The 18,523-nt window shown below is 38.6% G+C and overlaps 1 protein-coding gene across 7 annotated transcripts in view; it reads left to right on the forward strand.

Annotated features, from left to right (window-relative positions):
* MROH2B (maestro heat like repeat family member 2B) overlaps positions 1-18,523 on the forward strand; it is a 67,540-nt gene that overhangs the window by 36,860 nt on the left and 12,157 nt on the right. For 4 of the 7 annotated variants that reach the window (XM_035291624.3, XM_035291626.3, XM_035291628.2 and 1 more), the window contains 10 exons: positions 482-601; positions 815-894; positions 8,692-8,827; positions 8,920-9,015; positions 9,277-9,366; positions 9,739-9,859; positions 12,202-12,299; positions 15,022-15,174; positions 17,699-17,856; positions 18,370-18,496. In XM_035291624.3, coding sequence (XP_035147515.1) covers positions 482-601; positions 815-894; positions 8,692-8,827; positions 8,920-9,015; positions 9,277-9,366; positions 9,739-9,859; positions 12,202-12,299; positions 15,022-15,174; positions 17,699-17,856; positions 18,370-18,496 — 1,179 coding nt within the window. Of the gene's footprint in view, positions 1-481; positions 602-814; positions 895-8,691; positions 8,828-8,919; positions 9,016-9,276; positions 9,367-9,714; positions 9,860-12,201; positions 12,300-15,021; positions 15,175-17,698; positions 17,857-18,369; positions 18,497-18,523 lie in introns of all 7 variants that reach the window. The other 3 variants (XM_035291623.3, XM_035291625.3, XM_035291627.3) reach the window with 1 other exon arrangement.

Below are 18,523 nucleotides of genomic sequence, written 5' to 3' on the forward strand. Positions count from 1 at the left end.
CTGGTTCCAGGAACATTAGAAGTTGAGCTATAAACTAAAGCAATGTTTTTCAAACGTTGATCACCAGTTGACCATGAAATCAATTTAATAGGTCACAATCAGCAAAATTATTTAATGAAATTAATTACAGAATACTTTTTATAGCAATTATAACTATTATTTCAGTTATATATTAAACATATTTGAGGTATATAGGTACTAGGCAGAATTGTAAACTGTTTCTTACTGTTGATTATGGTCAAAAAAGTTTGAAAGTCACTGTCCTAGAAAACCTCCATTCTATTGTGGATGGTAGTCAGGGAAATCGGCCTTTGGTTCTCACTTTCCCTGCAACTTAGACCCTAGGCTGGAGTAGAGATGGCAAAGGAAGCAAAGATTCTCACTCCTGTCTGGGAACATATTTCAAAGCTAGGTCACATGTTTATAGACCTGAGTGTGGTGCCTTAGACCTTGACTTGCAAGGTGAATGCTTTTGTTTTAGGACATGGATCTGCAAATGAGTTTTGCAAGAAGCATCACTGAGATTGCCATTGCTGTCCAAGACGCTGAGGATCAGGAGTTTAAGCTTTCCTCCAAGGAGATGCTGATTGGTTACATGCTGGTGAGTGTGCAGAGGAGGAATAAGAAAGGCCCTGAGTATTCCATTACCAAGAGTTCAGGGCTATCTTTTTAAAAAGTGAATTGACTTCACCAGTCCCACGTAACAGATCTCTGCCTTGTTTCTGACCCAGAGCACCCCATGGTCCAATGAGGTTGCATCTGGAAACTTTCCTGAGCCTTCATGAAACATTTCACCTCCTTACTTGTGTTGCAGGACTTCATTAGAGACGAGCCCCTGGATTCCTTAGCTAGCCCTGTTCGATGGAAAGCCTTAATCGCCATTAGATATCTCAGGTAGATAATTTTTTGTTGTTTTCCTTGAAAAAGTATTTTTCCCCCTTACCTTCCTCCTGATCAACTGACATCTATTAGTGCAGACTTCAGTGCTCACTCCCAAAACTGAACACAGCTGATTAATGGGACCTTCAAACTGGGCCTTTTTCTCCTTCCAAAGAGTTATGAATCTGGGTGAGAGATTAGTCATTTGACAACTAATAGAGACTAAAGAGCTACTCAGACGAATCATATGTATAGATGAGGACTAAAATTTCTCTGAAAAAGGAAATTCCTCTTTCTAGATCTTGGCATCCAGGAAAATTTTAATGTTTCAGTTAAAATCTTATGAAAGTCCTAATCACATTCAGTTGGTTAGAAGTGATAAACCTGAAAAAGAAAATAATTTTTGGCACATTTTAAAAATCATATTTTCCCCCTGCAGTAAAATAAATAGAAGTTAAATCAAAACCTCAATAAGATAGCATATCACACCAATCAGAATGGCTATTATTAAAAAGAAAAAAAAAAGATACTGATAAGGTTGTGGAGAAAAGGGAACACTTTTACACTACAGATGGGAATGTAAACCAGTTCAGCCACTGTGGAAAGCAGTTCAGATAGCTCTCAAGGAACTTAAAACAGAGTTACAATTCAACCCAGCAATCGCATTTCTTGATATATACCCAGAGGACATAAATAGCTCTACCATAAAGATACAGGCATGCATATGTTCATTGCGGCACTATTCACAGTAACAAAGACATGGAATCAACCTAAATGCCCATGAATGATGGACTGGATAATGAAAATGTGATGCATTATACCATAGAATACTGTGCTGCCATAAAAAAGAATAAAATCGTGTCTTTTTCAGTGACTCAAAAGGAGCTGGAAGCCATAAACCTAAGCAAATTAATGCAGGAAAACCAAATACCACTAATTTTATAAGTGGGAGCTAAATATTGAGTACACATGGAAATAATAGACACTGGGGCCTACTTGAGGGTGGAGGTTGGGAGGAGGGTGAGGATTTTAAAACTATCTGGTACAGTGCTTATTAGTAATGAGATAATCTGTACACCAAATCCTCATGACATGCAATTTATCCATATAACAAACCCACACATGTACCCTGTGAACCTAAAATGAAAGATGGAAGAAACAAAAAGGAAAATAGAACTCCTTAAAAATTTGGAAACCACAAAAACAATTTTAAAAATAACAAAAACTACCCATAGTGCCCCTGCTGCCAATACTTTGGTCTATTTCCTTGATGTGGTTTGACTTTGTGTCACACCCAAATCTCATCTCAAATTGTAATCCCCATGTGTTGAGGGAAGGACCTAGAATCCCCACGTGTCAAGGGAAAGAGGTGATTGGATCATGGGGATGGTTTTCCCATGCTCCTCTCATGGTAGTGAGTGAGTTCTCATGAGAGATGATGGTTTTATAAGTGTTTGACAGTTTCTTCTTCACATGCTCACTCTCTTTTGCTGCACTGTGAAAAAGCGCCTGCTTTTCCTTTGCCTTCTGCCACAATTGTAAGTTTCCTGAGGTCTCCTGAGCCATGTGGAACTGTTAGTCAATTAAACCTCTTTCCTTTATAAATTGCATAGTCTCAAGTATTTCTTTATAGCAGTGTGAAAATGTGCTAAAATGTGTTCCTTCAAGTCTTTATTTCTAGTCTTCCATTTTTATAGCAGAGTTGAGATTCTATTCTGCATTTGCTTTTTCATCCTGCTTTTTCTTTTTCACCTTATGTATTTCCACATTATTACCAATTCTTCACAAAAATCCTACTTTTCTTATTTTTGTTTTTGTTAATTTTTAATTGTGGCAAAATACATAAAATATGAAATTTATAATCAGTCATTTCTAAGTATACAGATCAGTTTTATTAAGTACATTCATATTGTTTGCTAAATGTATTTGGCTTTATTTTTGGGTTCTCTATTCTGTTCCATCATTCTAAGTGCCTATTTCTGTAACAGTGCCATGCTGTTTTGGTAACTATAGTTTCGTATAATTTGAAGTCAGGTAATGTGATAACTCCAGATTTGATCATTTTTCTTAGTATTGCTTTGGCTGTGTGGGCTCTTTTTTTTTTTGAGATGAAATCTCACTCTGTCACTCAGGCTGGAGTGTAATGGCATGGTCTCAGCTCACTGCAATCTCTGCCTCAGGTTACAGCAATTCTCCTGCCTCAGCCTCCTAAGTAGCTGGGTGCATACCCACCACACCTGGCTAAATTTTTGTCTTTTTAGTAGCATTGGGGTTTCACTCTGTTGGCCAGACTGGTCTCTAACTCCTGACCTTGTGATCCAGTGGGCTTTTTTATTCCATAAGAATTTTAAGATTTTTTTCCAAGTCCTATGAAAAATGATGATGGTATTTTAATGGGAATTGTATTGAATCTGTCCATTGCTTTGGGCAATATGATCATTTTAACAGTATTGTATTTCCCATCCTTGAGCATGGGATCTGTTTCCATTTGTTTGTATATTCTAGGGTTTCTTTTGGCAGTGTTTTGTAGTTTGCCTTGTAGCTATATTTCACTTCCTTGGTTAAGTACATTTCTAGGTATTTAATTTTTTTTTTACAGCTGTTGTTAAAGGGATTGCATTCTTTATTTGACTCTCAGCTTGGTCATTGTTGGTGTATAGCAGAGCTACTGATTTGTATATATTGATTTCCTAACCTGAAACTTCATTTTTTATAGCCATTCTAAATGGGTGAGGTGGTATCTTCTAGTAGTTTTGATTTGCATTATCCGAATGATTAATGATGTTGAATATCATTTCATATGCTTGTTAGCTATTCGTATATCTTTTTTGGAGAAATGTCTACTCAAGTCGTTTGCCCATTTTAAAATCAAGTTGTTTTGTGTTTTGTTGTTGAATTATAGCATTTTTAAATTTATTCTGGACATTAATCTCTTATCAGACATATGATTTGTAAATATTTTTGTCCCGTTTAATATGTTGCCTTTCACTCTGCTAATTGTATCTTTTGATGTGCAAAAGTTTTGTTTTGTTTTCTTTTTTTCAATTTCTATTTTAGATTTGGGAGTACATGTGCAGGTTTGTATATTACATGATGCTGAGACTTGGAGTACAGATGAATCTGTCACCCAGGTAGTGAGCATAGTACCAATAAGTAGGTTTGTTTACCTTTACCCCCTGTCTCCCTCCCTCTTTTGTATTCCCTAGGTGCAAAGAAGTTTATAATTTTTAAGTAGTCCATTTGTCTATTTTTACTTTTGCTCCCTGTGTTTCAAGAAATCACTGTCAAATTCAAGATCATGAAGCTTTTTTCTATGTTTTCTTCTAAAAGTTTAATAGTTTTAACTCTTACATTTAAATCTTTCATCCATTGTAAGTTGATTTTAGCATATGATGTCATGTAAGGGTCCAGCTTAACTCTTTTGCATGTGGATATTTATTTTTTCCAACATTTCTCATAAAGATTGTCCTCACATCAAAAGCTTGGCCTACAAAAGTACATATAAATAAATGGCACTACATCAAACTAAAAAGTTTCTGTAGCACAAAGGGAATCGTAAACAAAATGAAAAGGCAACCTCTGGATCGGGAAAAAAGTATTTGTAAACCATATATCTGAGTTAATATCAAAATTTGTGAAGAACTCATGCAACTCAATAGAAAGAAAATATATAACGTAATTAAAAAATGAACAAAGGATCTGAGTAGACATTTCTCAAAAGAAGGCATGCAAATGGCTAGAAGACAAATGAAAAATACTCAATATCACTCACAATCAGAGAAATACAAATCAAAACCACTCTGAGATACTACCTCATACCTGTTAAGATAGCTATTATTAAAAAGAAACACTAACAAGTGTTAGCAAGAATGTAGAGAAAGAAGAACTCTTGTACACTGTTGGTGGGAGTGTAAATTGGTGCATCCATTATGGAAAACAGTATGGAGGGTCCTAAAGAAATTAAAAGTAGGATTACTATATGACCCAGCAAATTCTCTTCTGTGTGTACACCCAAAGGAAATGAAATCACCACCTCATAAAGATATCTGCACTCCCTGAGAGATGAAAAATTACCTATTAGGGTACAATGTACACTATTCGGGTAACAGGTACACTAAAATCTCAAACATCACTACGATTTAGCTCATCCTTGTAACCAAAAACCACTTGTACCCCTATAGCTTTTTTTTTATTGCATTTTAGGTTTTGGGGTACATGTACAGAACATGCAAGATAGTTGCATAAGTACACACATGGCAGTGTGTTTTGCTGCCTTCCACCCCTTCACCCACATTTGGCATTTCTCCCCAGGCTATTCCTCCCCAGCTCCCCTATAGCTTTTGAAATTTAAAAAAAAGTTTTAAGGTATCTGTATTTCCATGTTTATTGTAGCATTATTAACAATAGCTCAGATCTGGAAACAACCTAGGTGTCTGACAATGAATAAATGGATAAAGACATTGTGATATTTACACACACAATGGAATAGTACTCAGCATTTAAAAAGGAGATCCTGCCATTGGTTACAATATAAGTGGATCTGTAAGACATTTTGTTATGTAAAATAAGCCAGACACAGAAAAAATAGCGTCCTTTCCCCATGGAAAGGTCTTGGTACCCTTGTCAAAATTCATTTAATAATTTACTTACAAGTTCTTTATTCTATTCCATTGGTTTATATGTCTTTTGTTCTGTTTTTGTTTTTGTTTTCTGAGCCAGGGTTTCACTCTGTCACCCAGGCTGGAGTGCAGTGGTACAATTTCAGCTTACTGCAGAGTTTACTTTCTGGGCTCAAGTGATGCTCCCGCTTTAGTCTCCCAAGTATCTGTGATCACAGGCAAGCACCACCACACCCAGCTCATTTTTCTATTTTTGTAGAGACATGATTTTGCCATGTTGTCTAGCTAGTCTCAAACTCCTGGGCTCAAGCTATCCACCCACCTCAGTGTCCCAAAATGCTGGGATTACAGGTTTGCACCACCACACCTGACCTATGTCTATTTTTATGCCCGTAACATACTATTTCGATTACTGTGCTTTAGTAATAAGTTTTGAAATCAGTGTGTGTAAGACCTACAACTTTGTTCTTTTTCTTTTTTTGAGATGGAGTCTTGCACTGTAGTCCAGGCTGTAGCGCAGTGGCGCGACGATCTCCGCTTACTGCAATCTCCGCCTCCCGGGTTCAAGCAATTCTCCTGCCTCAGCCTCCCGAGTAGCTGGGACTACAGGCATGTGCCACCATGCCCAGCTAATTTTTTTGTACTTTTGGTAGAGACAGGATTTCACCATGTTGGCCAGGATGGTCCTGATCTCCTGACCTCATGATCTGCTCGCATTGGCCTCCCAAAGTGCTAGAATTACAGGCGTGAGCCACTGCGCCCAGCCACTTTGTTCTTTTTCAAAATTTTTTGGCTATTTGGAGTCTCTAGAGATTTCATATGAATTTTAGGATGAATTTTTCTATTTCTACAAAAGCACCCTTGGTATTTCGATAGGAATTACATTAAATCTGTAGATCTAATGTTAACAATATTAAGATCTAGTCCATTATTTGTGCCTTCTTTCATTCAACAATGTTTAGTGATTTTCTATGTTTCACTTCGTTAAGTTTATTCCTAAGTAGTTTATTCTTTTTGATGCTGCTATAAATGGATTGTTCATTTCCTTTCAGTTTGTTCATTTCTGAACAAATCAATTGTATATAGAAATGCAATAGATTTTTATAGGTTGATTTTGTATCTTGCAACTTTGCTGAATTTACTTATTAGTTCTAACAGTGTTTTGGTCACGTCGTTAGGGCTTCCTTCATATAAGATTGTGTCATCTCTAAACAGAGATAGTTTTACTTCTTTCTTTCCCATTTAGATGCCTTTTAAATTTTTCCTTACCTAATTGCTCTGGTTAGAATTTCCAGTACTATGTTAAATAGAAGCTGTAAAAATGGTATCCTTGTCATATTCTTGATCTTATAGGGGATGCTTTCAGACTTTTACCATCGAGTATGATGTTAGCTATAAACTTTTCACATATGGCATGTATTATGTTGAGGTAACAAATATATCTTTAATGGCTGCCTAATATCTTATATAAATATGTCTCATCTTACTTAACCAGCCTCCTATTGATATATATAATTGTTGCCTATTTAAAAAACTATAAACAATACTGATGAAAGCCTTTGTGCAAAAAATTATTTCCTGAACTTTTAAGTATAATAGTTGATAGTTTTATTCAATAAATATTATTAAGTGGCATCTATGTCATCGAACTATGTTGTAAAAGAGCAATAATGAACAAGATATGACTCTCCCCTGATAGAGTTTCAGCCTACTGGGGGAAACAGATGTAAAAAGCACCCACATAATTTCTCCAAATGTGGTAAGAGGCAAAATCAGAGAGAGCACAAGTTGCCATGTTAACAAAAATGAGGGAGGTTTGTAGAAAGTTCAAATAAATCTATCTTGAAGATGAATTAAGAATTAACCAGACTCTAGAACCATGTTGTCAGGTAGAAATACAATGCGAGTCAGATATGTCACTTAAAACTGTCTGGTAACTACTTTTAAAAGAGTGAAAATAAACAGATTAATTTAATTTTAATAATATATTTTATTTAATCTAATATATTCTGTATATTATTTCAACATGTAATCAGTATCTTAAAATTGGATAATTTACATTATTCTTCATATTAAATCTTCAATATCCCATATGTTACACTTACATTGCTAATCTGGATCAGCCACAACTCATGTTCACTAGCACATGTGGCTGGAGACAGCACGGCTGTAGAACTTGAAAACTAATGACAGCAAGCAAATCAGTGGTTGTCAAGTGAGAGGAAAAGATAACCTGCAAAGGGGCATAGAAAAAAATAGAGTATGATAGAAACATTCTATATTGGTTATGGCAGTGTTTTCATGAGTGTGAACATCTCTCAAAACTTTTTTAATGGATACAGTTTACTGTACATAAATTATACCTCAATACATTGAGTTCTTTTAAAGCACTGAGCCAGACAATAAAGACGAGAAGAGTACATAGAGCTTTCCCAGCTGGTTATGAATTTTATTACTTCCTAAGAGAACTTTATTTCCCTGATAGTGTCCTCATTTTTTATTTCTTTGCTAATTTGGTAGCTCACTAATGATATCTTATTGTCTTAACTTACATTTATTTTAAAAATAAATGGGGTTTTTCATACTTACTGAACACATGCATTTTTCCAAGTCATGTGTAGGTTTTTTCATATCCTCGTGAGGTCTATAGTAAATGTTTGAAAGAAAGAAAGAAAGGCAGAAAGGAAGGACTCCAGTATCTTTTATTCGCTTGTGCATTCATAAGAACCTATAGTATGAGTGGCACTATTTAGAAAATGAAGAGAGACATGAAATTGATCAAAGTCACTGCTGTAGACTTAGAATCTAGTTGAAAAGATATATATATATATATATATATATATATATATATATATATATGTCATTTTCTCTCTCTCTCTCTCACATGGACACACTTACAAGATGGAGAAACCAAGTAGGTAATGCTGTCACAGATCATATAATAAAGTGAGTGATTTGTTCATCACTCTCATCAAAAGAGTAGCGGGATATTGACTGTGCTCACCAGTGCAGTCCGATTCTATGTTTCCATCTCTCCCTACTCCTGTTGCCATCTCTCTCAACATCCCAACATGTCAGAAAATGTGTCACGTTTGTCACATGGACAGATGTGATTGGCAGTTATTGGGAACTCTGCTGGGTATGTTCTGTTGGTCATCATAATATCCTTTCCTCCACGTGGTTCTCATTTCAGTAAACTGAAACCTCAGCTCTCACTACATGACCACCTTAATATTCTTGAAGAGAATATTCGGAGGCTGCTGCCCCTTCCATCTCTGGAAAATCTGAAAAGTGAAGGCCAGACAGACAAGGACAAGGAGCACATTCAAGTATGTGCTAGTGAGGCCTAAGAATGGAATCTGCAACGGGACCTTACTCTCTGACCCCAGGTTGAGACTCACACATATGTATTTTATTTCAGTTCCTCTACGAACGATCCATGGATGCCCTAGGAAAACTTCTGAAGACCATGATGTGGGATAATACAGATGAAGAGGGCTGTCAAGAAATGTTTAATGTGAGTAGGGCCTCCACTCAAACGGATTCTCATTCTCCCTAATCTGTTCTTCAATGTCCATTCCAAACTCAACTGCATTTTCCTCACATGAAGACAGCCAACTGGACCCACCCACACCCCACATACAGCCAGTCTACTTAAAAAGTGTTTGTGGGGAGGTGAGCATCCTGTTACAGAAGAGGCAGAGACAGAAAGAGAGAATGTGAGACTAGATGAATATAAAGGATATTAAGGAAAGAAAACCTATTCTTTGACCAACAGCTTCTCCGAATGTGGGTTGTTTCACCAAAAGAGTGGGAAAGAGAAAGAGCCTTCCAGATCATTGCAAAAGTGCTGACAAGTGATGCTGAGGTAAGTAATGCCCTAGGATAAATAGACTTCATTGCTTGTGAACAACAGGGATCTCTGAGACCTCTGGAATCCAACACTCCTGCATATGGATCTTGCATCTCAGAGTGAAGTGCTATTCCGAGCACCATTGCAGAGAGAGCTAACTTCAGGGTGCAGCTCGCACTCACAATTGAGCTGTTGGGTTGTCTTTACATGCATGCTTACTTTTCCACTGCCCTTTAAAAATAGGCATATTTTACGGGAAAGTGCAAGACCAAATTTCATTTTAAGGACCTGCAGAGAGAAAATAAGAGACTTGAGTCCAGTGTTGGGAATATCCTGGGATATGACCAATCTACCCCATCACAGTGGGGCGCCTCCTTTATCCTGCAGGCACCAGAGAACTTTAAAATGGGTTCACTACTTGGACTCCTGGCTCCTCACTTCTGTGACACCCTGCCCACCATCCGTCAGGCGGCTGCTAGCTCGGCTATTGGTCTGTTCTATATCAAAGGTGAGGGAAAGGTGGGGAACCCACAAATGAAGAAAAGATACCCATCTTTTTTTATTCTCAGCTTTTCTCCTTATGCACCTCTGTCTGTCTCCTTCCTCCCCCTCTTCTTTCCTCATTTTTCTCCTTGTCTTCTCTCCTCTCCCCTTCCTTTGTCTCTTCTCTCTGTTTCTCCTTCCCTCTCCAGTTCAGCCATTTCTGTTTTAATACCTTAATTGTATCACAGTCTGTCTCTCTCCTAGATCTGAAACAAGCATTTCTTTCCTCGGTGGTTCTGTTTTCCTGATTTTTAAAATAGAGATAATAGGCCGAAGCATTATAAAGATCCATTAAAGTAGGAAAAATGTTTTGAGAGTCTCCGATTTAAATCATGAGGCAATTGGGCCTATTAGCCATGCCTCCTCTATCACATGGTTTTCTTCAGGGGAAAATTGCGCTCTTATTGTAGTACTAAGTGCCTTTCCAAGCTCTGTAAGAGACAGAACTTTGTGGAAATTTTCAGAGCAGGAGGAACTGTCATGTGAATAACTGTCAATACCACAAAATATTAGGGAATTTTTAAACCTCAGTCTCAGACTGAAACCAACAATTAGGGCTCCCTATCCAGGTTAATTCAGCCTCTATTTCACCAAGGCAGCCCTGCACTGTGTGTGAGCAGTTCTGTGGAGAAGAAACAGCCAGAAACAGTCTAGACTTAATGCCACCTCATGCCTACCTGTGTTCCACACATCATTTTTCAGGTACTCAACATATTTATCGAGTGCCTTTCCATGTGTCAGGCACTGTTCTGATGCTAGTGACACAGAGATATTACAGTTCCAATATTCATGTTTTATAAGTGTGTTAAAGCCAAAAGGTAGGATTTGGCTGTCGGGGGAGAGGTAGTCAAAAGAAAAAAAACTCTTCAGCAGAGTCAAAGTAGGTATGAAAGCCCTTTGGGATATGGGAAGATATTGATTAAAGATATATGTTTTTGCCAAGTCAGGAAAAAAATAGAATTAAGGAAGTGAGAACTAAAGAACCATTCCAGGCCGGGCATGGTGAGTCACACCTGTAATCCCAGCATTTTGGGAGACCAAAGCTGTAATCCCAGCATTTTGGGAGGTCAGGAGTTCAAGACCAGCTGGCCAACATGGTGAAACCCCATCTCTACTAAAAATACAAAAAATTATCAGGGAGTAGTGGTGGACATCTGTAATCCCAGCTACTCAGGAGCCTGAGGCAGGAGAATCACTTGAACCCGTAAGGTGGTGGTTGTAGCAACCCAAGATCATGCCCATGCACTCCAGCCTGGGAGACTGTCTCAAAAAATAAAAATAAAAAACCCATTTCAATAATGATAGAAATATGCCAGTAGGGAACTCATGGGAAGAAAGGAATTTGGATTCTATTATTATTCTACCTATTTTTCCTTTAGCCCACTTCATTTTCCTAAAATATGAAAAATTCAGGTCCTCAAACACTCTTTGTTAATAGAACTCCCATGCTTCATAATTTACATTGACATTTCCCTGATGGACCAAACAAGCATGGTAGAGAGAAAGAACATATATTACTAAAACACCTACTAGACACAAGTAACAAGTGTGACACTAAATTAAATGTCCATCAATTCTCACAGACGTTTCTCAGTTAGTTTTGAGAGAGGGGATCTGAAAATAAGTTTTCCATTACTTGGACCACTGAAAGTAGAGTAGCTGGGCTTTGCACTCAGGTGCATCTGACTTCAAAGCCCACATGTATCCCACTGGGCTAGGCTGCCTTCCACAGAATGGTTTGTGCATTAGTTTCCATGATTACTATACATTCGAATAATAAATAGAAAATCTTAATTGTTTAGGTCTGCATTTATAGATTGATATCAACAATCACTTACAGGTGCTGATGGAAACTTCTCATTATAATTGTTGCCTCTCAGTTTCCCCAATGAGGGAGCTCACTGAAGAATGGAAATCCAAAAGAGGTGGCAGTATAGCAGAATAGCTGGAGCCTGGGCATTTGTGCCAGACAGACCAGGGTTCAAATTCATACTCTCCTGTTTTTACTCACTGCTTGCCTTGGGCAATGCCTTCACATCTCTCTGCCCCAGCTTTCTCATCTGCAAAACCAAGAAGAGAACAGGAGAGTCTACCTCAGATAATGCTCATGAGTAATAAATGAGATCGTTGTATGCAGAGTGTTTGTATAGTGCCCAGGATGTAGAAATGACTCAGTATGTGTTAGTGCTTATGTTCACCTTTTCATCAGACAGTCGATAATTTAGTGTCACGTCAAAATATAGCCAGCCTCTTCAACCCCTGTGAGGTCTTTGAAGTCTTATTTATTTCTCCCTTTGCTGATTTTAGGCATTCGCCAGGAAGTGGAAAGACTGCAGGGTTTGCAGGAAGGACTGGAAAGTGATGATGAGCAGGTCCAGATCAAGATTTCTTCTAAAATAGCTAAGGTAATAAATATGGAGGAGTGGCCATGGGATGCAAAGAATATTCTGTGCTGAATTCCAAATGAGTAAGCTATATACTCCCCACTGCAAAGGCAGATAGATATTGAAGCTGAATGAAGGACCCTTGGTCCTGTGATTTTTTTTAACTTAGAGTACACCTGGCTAGTCAACACCTGTTACTGATCATTTCATACAGTGGGAAACTTTGTAGACCAAGTGTCCTTCCCCAGGATATGGGATGCTATGGGTTAGAGTGGAAGGAACAAGGGCTTTGGAGTTAATCAGATGTACTCTACATGCATTGATTGAAGCTCAGTCTCCTCATCATCAAGAAACAAAAACAAAAGACAATAGCTTACCTCTCGAAGTTGTTCTGAGGACTGGCTGATCAATTCAGTCACTCATTCACTTACCTCACTCATTCAGTCATGCATTCACTTACCTCCCTTCTCCTGAGCACCCACCATATGCAAAGCTCTATTCTGGGCACGAAGAAAGCAGAAAGTACAATCCCTGTTTCACTGAGCTTGCATCTTAGTAAACAAAAAAAAAATCCAAAAAATAAATACAATACCAGATAATGATAACAGAAAAATGAAGTCAAGAAAGGGAATAGAGAATAGGTAAGAAGTGATCCTCTGGAGGACACCCTGAAAGAGATAATCATGGAAATATCTGGAAAAGAGAATTCCAGGCAGAGGGAAAACAGCAAGTGTAAAGTCCCTGAAGTGTAGAAAGAGGGAGTAATAAGATCTAAGAGGTAACCAGTGGCTGACACAGGGGCCTTCTGGGCCTCTTTAAGGACCTTGTTTTTTGCTCCATTTGAAATCAAAATGCAAAGGAGGGTTCTGAGAAGAGTCAGGCCACTACACACAATTATGCCAATTTTGAAATGTAAAAGGGCACCCTCATTTAAGATGACATCATTCATAATGTAGACATTACAGATTTGTATTGGTGTTATGCCAATTTTCCCCAAGAGGCAGTAAACGATCCAGCAAAATCAGCACATATGACAATATACCTAACAGAGAGAAGTGAAATATCTTGAGGATGGGGCTCACATTCCAAGTGTGCAAATGCCTCTTATAGGCTAACAGGAAAAACACAACCAGACTTACATATCTGAAGGGTCACTCACAGCTATGTGGAGACTTGAATGTAGACTGTTAAGAGCAAAATTAGGGAAGTCAGTTTGGAGGAAACTGAAAGAATCCGGCTATCAAATGAGGTAGTTAGGACCGAGGAAGTTGGCTGTAGCAGAAACACAAGTAATTGATCAGCAAATGACAGAGAAGCCTTTTGGGGGACAGAAAGGGAAAATATGTCAAATGCCCTAAAAGGTGCCTGACACATAATTGCTCAAAAACATGAGTTCCCTTCCTTCCTTTCCTCCTGAGTCAACATCCATCCCAGTGTGAGACAAAATAGCTAACCATGAAGCTTGGACAACAGGTAAGCATTTGGAGTTTCAGAGAATGGTGGGAGTGGTATTGATCTTGGAACCATAGAACCAAGATCTTTGATCTTGGAACCATAATAACTCAGCAAGTGGCTTAGATGTGTGAATATTCAAGAAAAGGAGTTTGGGCCAGGCACGGTGGCTCAAGCCTGTAATCCCAGCACTTTGGGAGGCCGAGGAGGGTGGATCACGAGGTCAAGAGATCGAGACCATCCTGGTCAACATGGTGAAACCCCGTCTCTACTAAAAATAAAAAAATTAGCTGGGCATGGTGGCGCGTGCCTGTAATCCCAGCTACTCAGGAGGCTGAGGCAGGAGAATTGCCTGAACCCAGGAGGCGGAGGTTGCGGTGAGCCGAGATGGTGCCATTGCACTCCAGCCTGGGTAACAAGAGCGAAACTCTGTCTCAAAAAAAATAAGAAAAGAAAAGAAAAGGAGTTCATATCTTCTCAACATCATCCGGCCATTTAATGCAGGGGGAAGACCATTGTAAATAGGAATGTTCTCATGACTACAAAGTCATAATCATTACCATCTTGCTTAGCTAACAAGCAAACACTCAAACACCAAGTTTTCACCTGCCTTCCCACCCCTTTTTCATTAATGCACATATACAAACATACACACTCAAATTCACAGACTGCTATCAACCAAACATTCTATATAGTTCTTGTATGCAGAGATCACAATTGCAAAGTTTTTCCATTTTATTGACCTTTTTATGGACTGTTCTTAATATTGAAATATGGAAGAGCAAGAAATAAGGCTCATAACAATCCATACTCTGTATGTACACTCTCCACCACCTGAGTATTCAGCATGGCACTTAGTACATATTGATAGATTTTCTTGGATTCTCAAGGCTTAGGTATTCTGTGGCAAGTTCAAGACATGTTTCTATGATAGATGAATGTATGTAAAAGTAGTTTATGATGCATATATTGTTATATAAACATTCTGCATTATTTTTCTCTATGCAATATGCTATGACTTTAGGCTCGGAAAGGAAATTGCCTTAGCAGGATTAGGATTCAATAAATACGAAATGATAAAAAGGCAACTCCATGGAAAGTTTGCTTAGTAATAAAAGGTCATGTCTTTAGTCTGTTCTAGTGTTTTCTCCAGTTTCTGTGACCTCAATCAAAACTGTTGAAAAGTTCAGTGATTTCTAATATCCGAAAACACACCGTGGCAGCATGCTGTAGGTATCTAGATATAAAATGTGGTGATTGATTATATGAATCTTGCTGGGTACATTTTCAGATTGTCAGTAAATTCATCCCAAATGACGAAATTCTGATGTTCCTGGAGGAAACGCTGGATGGTCTGGAGAGCCTCAATCCCACATGCACAAAGGCCTGTGGCATATGGATGATTGCTGTCCTGAAGGAGCAGGGAGCTGCTCTGGAAGATCAGGTGAACTGACAGCCAGTTTTACAACCCAGCAGAATTCTAACACTTCTGAAATGCCAAGTTGGCCACCGCCTCTGTTTGTCCGCTGATAGGCAGCATGCAAAGGCTTGCACAGCCTCAAGAGGCCTCGTTAGAGACCTATGTTGTGTATTTATCAACAAGACTCACATTGAGGCCCTGTCTCAATTGCCTGTCTTGTCTTTTAACATAGAAACTTTTCAAACTGTCTCACTCTGGCTAGAGGAAGCAGCTCTGAACCTAGGCCATTTGAATGATGGAAAACTGGGTTGTTAGAGCTGTAAGGATAAAAGTGACCATGTGGATGCCTTTGAGACAACCACGAAGGGTGGGAATTCCTAATTTCACCGCTACTCTTCAGGCTTTTCTCCCACACCCCATAGTGTTTATGGTCTGGTAAGCAAGGCTGCCACTGGACTGGGGAAAGTCCTCAATTTTTCTTCCCAACTGGAGAGTTAAGCAGAGTGAACAAGATTTAAATTCAGGAAGCTTGGTTAAGAGCTCCAAATGGAGATGCCTCTATTTTCTCTACTGATCAAAAATGTAATACAAGTTATTCAAACATTTATAAGAAGGAAAAAAATCGACTGAGCACAGTGGCTAACACCTGTAATCCTAGCACTTAGGGAGACCGAGGCAGGTGGATCACTTGAGGACAGGAGTTTGAGACCAGCTTGGGCAGCATGGAGAAACCTTGTCTCTACTAAAAATACAAAAATTAGCCAGGCATGGTGGCAGGCACCTGTAATCCCAGCTACTCAGGAGGCCAAGCTAGGACAATCACTTGAACCTGGGAGGTGGAGGTTGCAGTGAGCTGAAATTGTGCCATTGCACTCCAGCCTGGGCAACAGAGCAAGACCCTGTCTCAAAAAAAAAAAAAAAAAAGAAAAGAAAAAGAAATCTTTAACTAAATGAAAGCAACTCAAAGGGAATAAGAGAAAGAAGTTCTTGTCCCCATAGTTCAGTCAATTACCCTCAACGTAAATACTCTCCGAAGCACAGCTTTTGTGTTAAGGGCATTGGAAATTACCTCTGTGCTAATTACTTTTCAGTACGTCTTTTTAAAAACATTTATTGAGCATGTACTATGAAGTAGGTACTGGGCTAGACATGGGACAGCCAAAGTTGAGAAATGTGGAATACCCATATATTTTTGTGTGTTTAGCATAAAGAGTTGTTCACACACTAGGTAAAGGCTTACAATAGGGACCGAAATTTTCTCCAAGCATCACTGACTTGGGAATCTGTGGTAATCATAAATAAGGGCTATTTATAACTAAGGAATTATAATTCAGAGAAAATATATTCAACCTAAGTGTCTAACTTAAATGTCTATCCAAAATAAGAGAGAGAAATGTCTACCAGAAGCAAAGTTACTTTAGCATAGATACATGCCTTTGTCCATGTCAAAAATCCAAATGTATAATATCATTCCTTACCGCCCACAGATTAACATCCAAATTCATAAAGGTGACATTCAGTGCTCTGAGATCTGGCTTCATCTTTTCTATCAAGTCATCTTCCTTTTTTTACCCGCGTTCTCTCTGCACTCCAACCTGGACCATTCTCCTACACTAGAAACCTCAGCATTTTCTTATGCCCATGTTCTCATGATTTTTAAAAAATAGATTTTTTTATAGCAGTTTTAGGTTCACAGCAAAATTAAGCACAGTTCCCATCTTCCCGCTCCCCTCACATATGCACAGCCTCCCAACTATCAATATCTCCCACTAGAGTAGATTTGTTACAATTGGAAAACCTACACTGACACATCATTATCACCCAAAGTCCACAGTTCCATGGACTTTAGGTGTTGGGGTTTATGCCTGGTGTTGTACAGTCTATGGGTTTCAAAAATGTATGATGACCTGTATCCACCTGTATAAGATCATACAGAGTAGCTGCATACCCTAACAATCTTTTGTGCTCTACGTATTTTTATGTCTTTTAACTTTACATCTTTATCTGTGTTCTTCTTTCTGACAAGGATGCCCTTCCCCCCATCTATCTCCGCCTTGCCTTTTGAAATTGCTGCAGTACTTCAAGAACAAAAAAAAAAAAAAAAAAAAAAAAAAAAAAAGGCCCTCCAGTGTGACTCAGTTCCTCCTGGATTCCCCTGTCGGTCATATGCACCTCATGTATACAATTTGCCATAGACTGCCTTGACTACAGGCCTTTAGGTCTATGATTGATATTCTCTATTGAATGACAGACTCCTTTTGCAAAGGAATACATCTTTTTCATCTTTGGTAAATTCCAACAATGCCAAACACAGGACCTGTCATGCTATACCCTTTCACAAAATGTTTCCTAAATTGAATTAGGGACAAATACCTAATTCACAAATAATCCTCCTGAGTGAAAAATAGGCCATGTGTGAAATCAGTTATTATTTTTAACATTATTTATAATTCATCAACTGCCCACCCACAACAGGTACCTGTTCTGAGGTCATTCACATAGAGGGAAAATGGCAACCTAATGTTTGACTTGGCTTTTTCCTTTTTAGCTGTCGGAGATCTTGAGCACAATTTACCATCACATGCCAGTCCTTAGACAAAAAGAGGAAAGTTTTCAGTTCACGCTAGAAGCTGTCTCCCAAATAGCCAGCTTTCACATGGACACAGTTGTTGTCAACCTTTTACAGAAGCCTCTGCCCTTGGACAGGTAGATCCTTGCTGAACTGATTCCTTCTCCTAGGAAAGGCCACTCTGAAAGGCACTGGGGAGGGATTTATGGTTTGAGAGCAAGACAACAAACAAAGGTTGAAAGTAGCTCATCTGAGTAACAATTTAACAATTGGTATTTGAATCACAAGTAATGTTTTTCCAAGTGCTTTTCATATAATAGGATATGTATATGTATTGTATAATAATATTTTTAACAATGTGCCATAGGAATAAGGGAATATTAAAAAGCAAATGTTCTCTTCTTTCTGGTGGCCTAGAATGCACCTACATGGGAAATCTCCATCTTAGTGGACTTTAACAAACCTCAGTAACCCAAGGCTAGACTGCTGAATTGTTATGTAAAACGTCTTCATTATCCCCAGGCATGGCAGCCTGTCCATCTGCCCTTGAAATTGTGATTAGTCATAATGTGATTTTAGAGTGAGTCGGATGGAAAACTTACAGCCCAAGGTTGTACCTTATCTACCAATTTCCTGCTTTGCCTCCCTAGGGACACAAGGACATTGTGGAAGGTGCTGGCTGAAAAGCCAGCCTCCAATGGGAAACTCTTACGAGCCTTAATAGACAAACTGGAGACTGAGTTAGAAGATGACATCGCCCGGGTTGAGGCAATTTCAGTGAGTTGGACAGACTGAACCCATCCC

This window comes from Callithrix jacchus, chromosome 2 (genome assembly GCF_049354715.1).
Source record: "Callithrix jacchus isolate 240 chromosome 2, calJac240_pri, whole genome shotgun sequence".
NCBI lineage: Eukaryota > Metazoa > Chordata > Mammalia > Primates > Cebidae > Callithrix > Callithrix jacchus.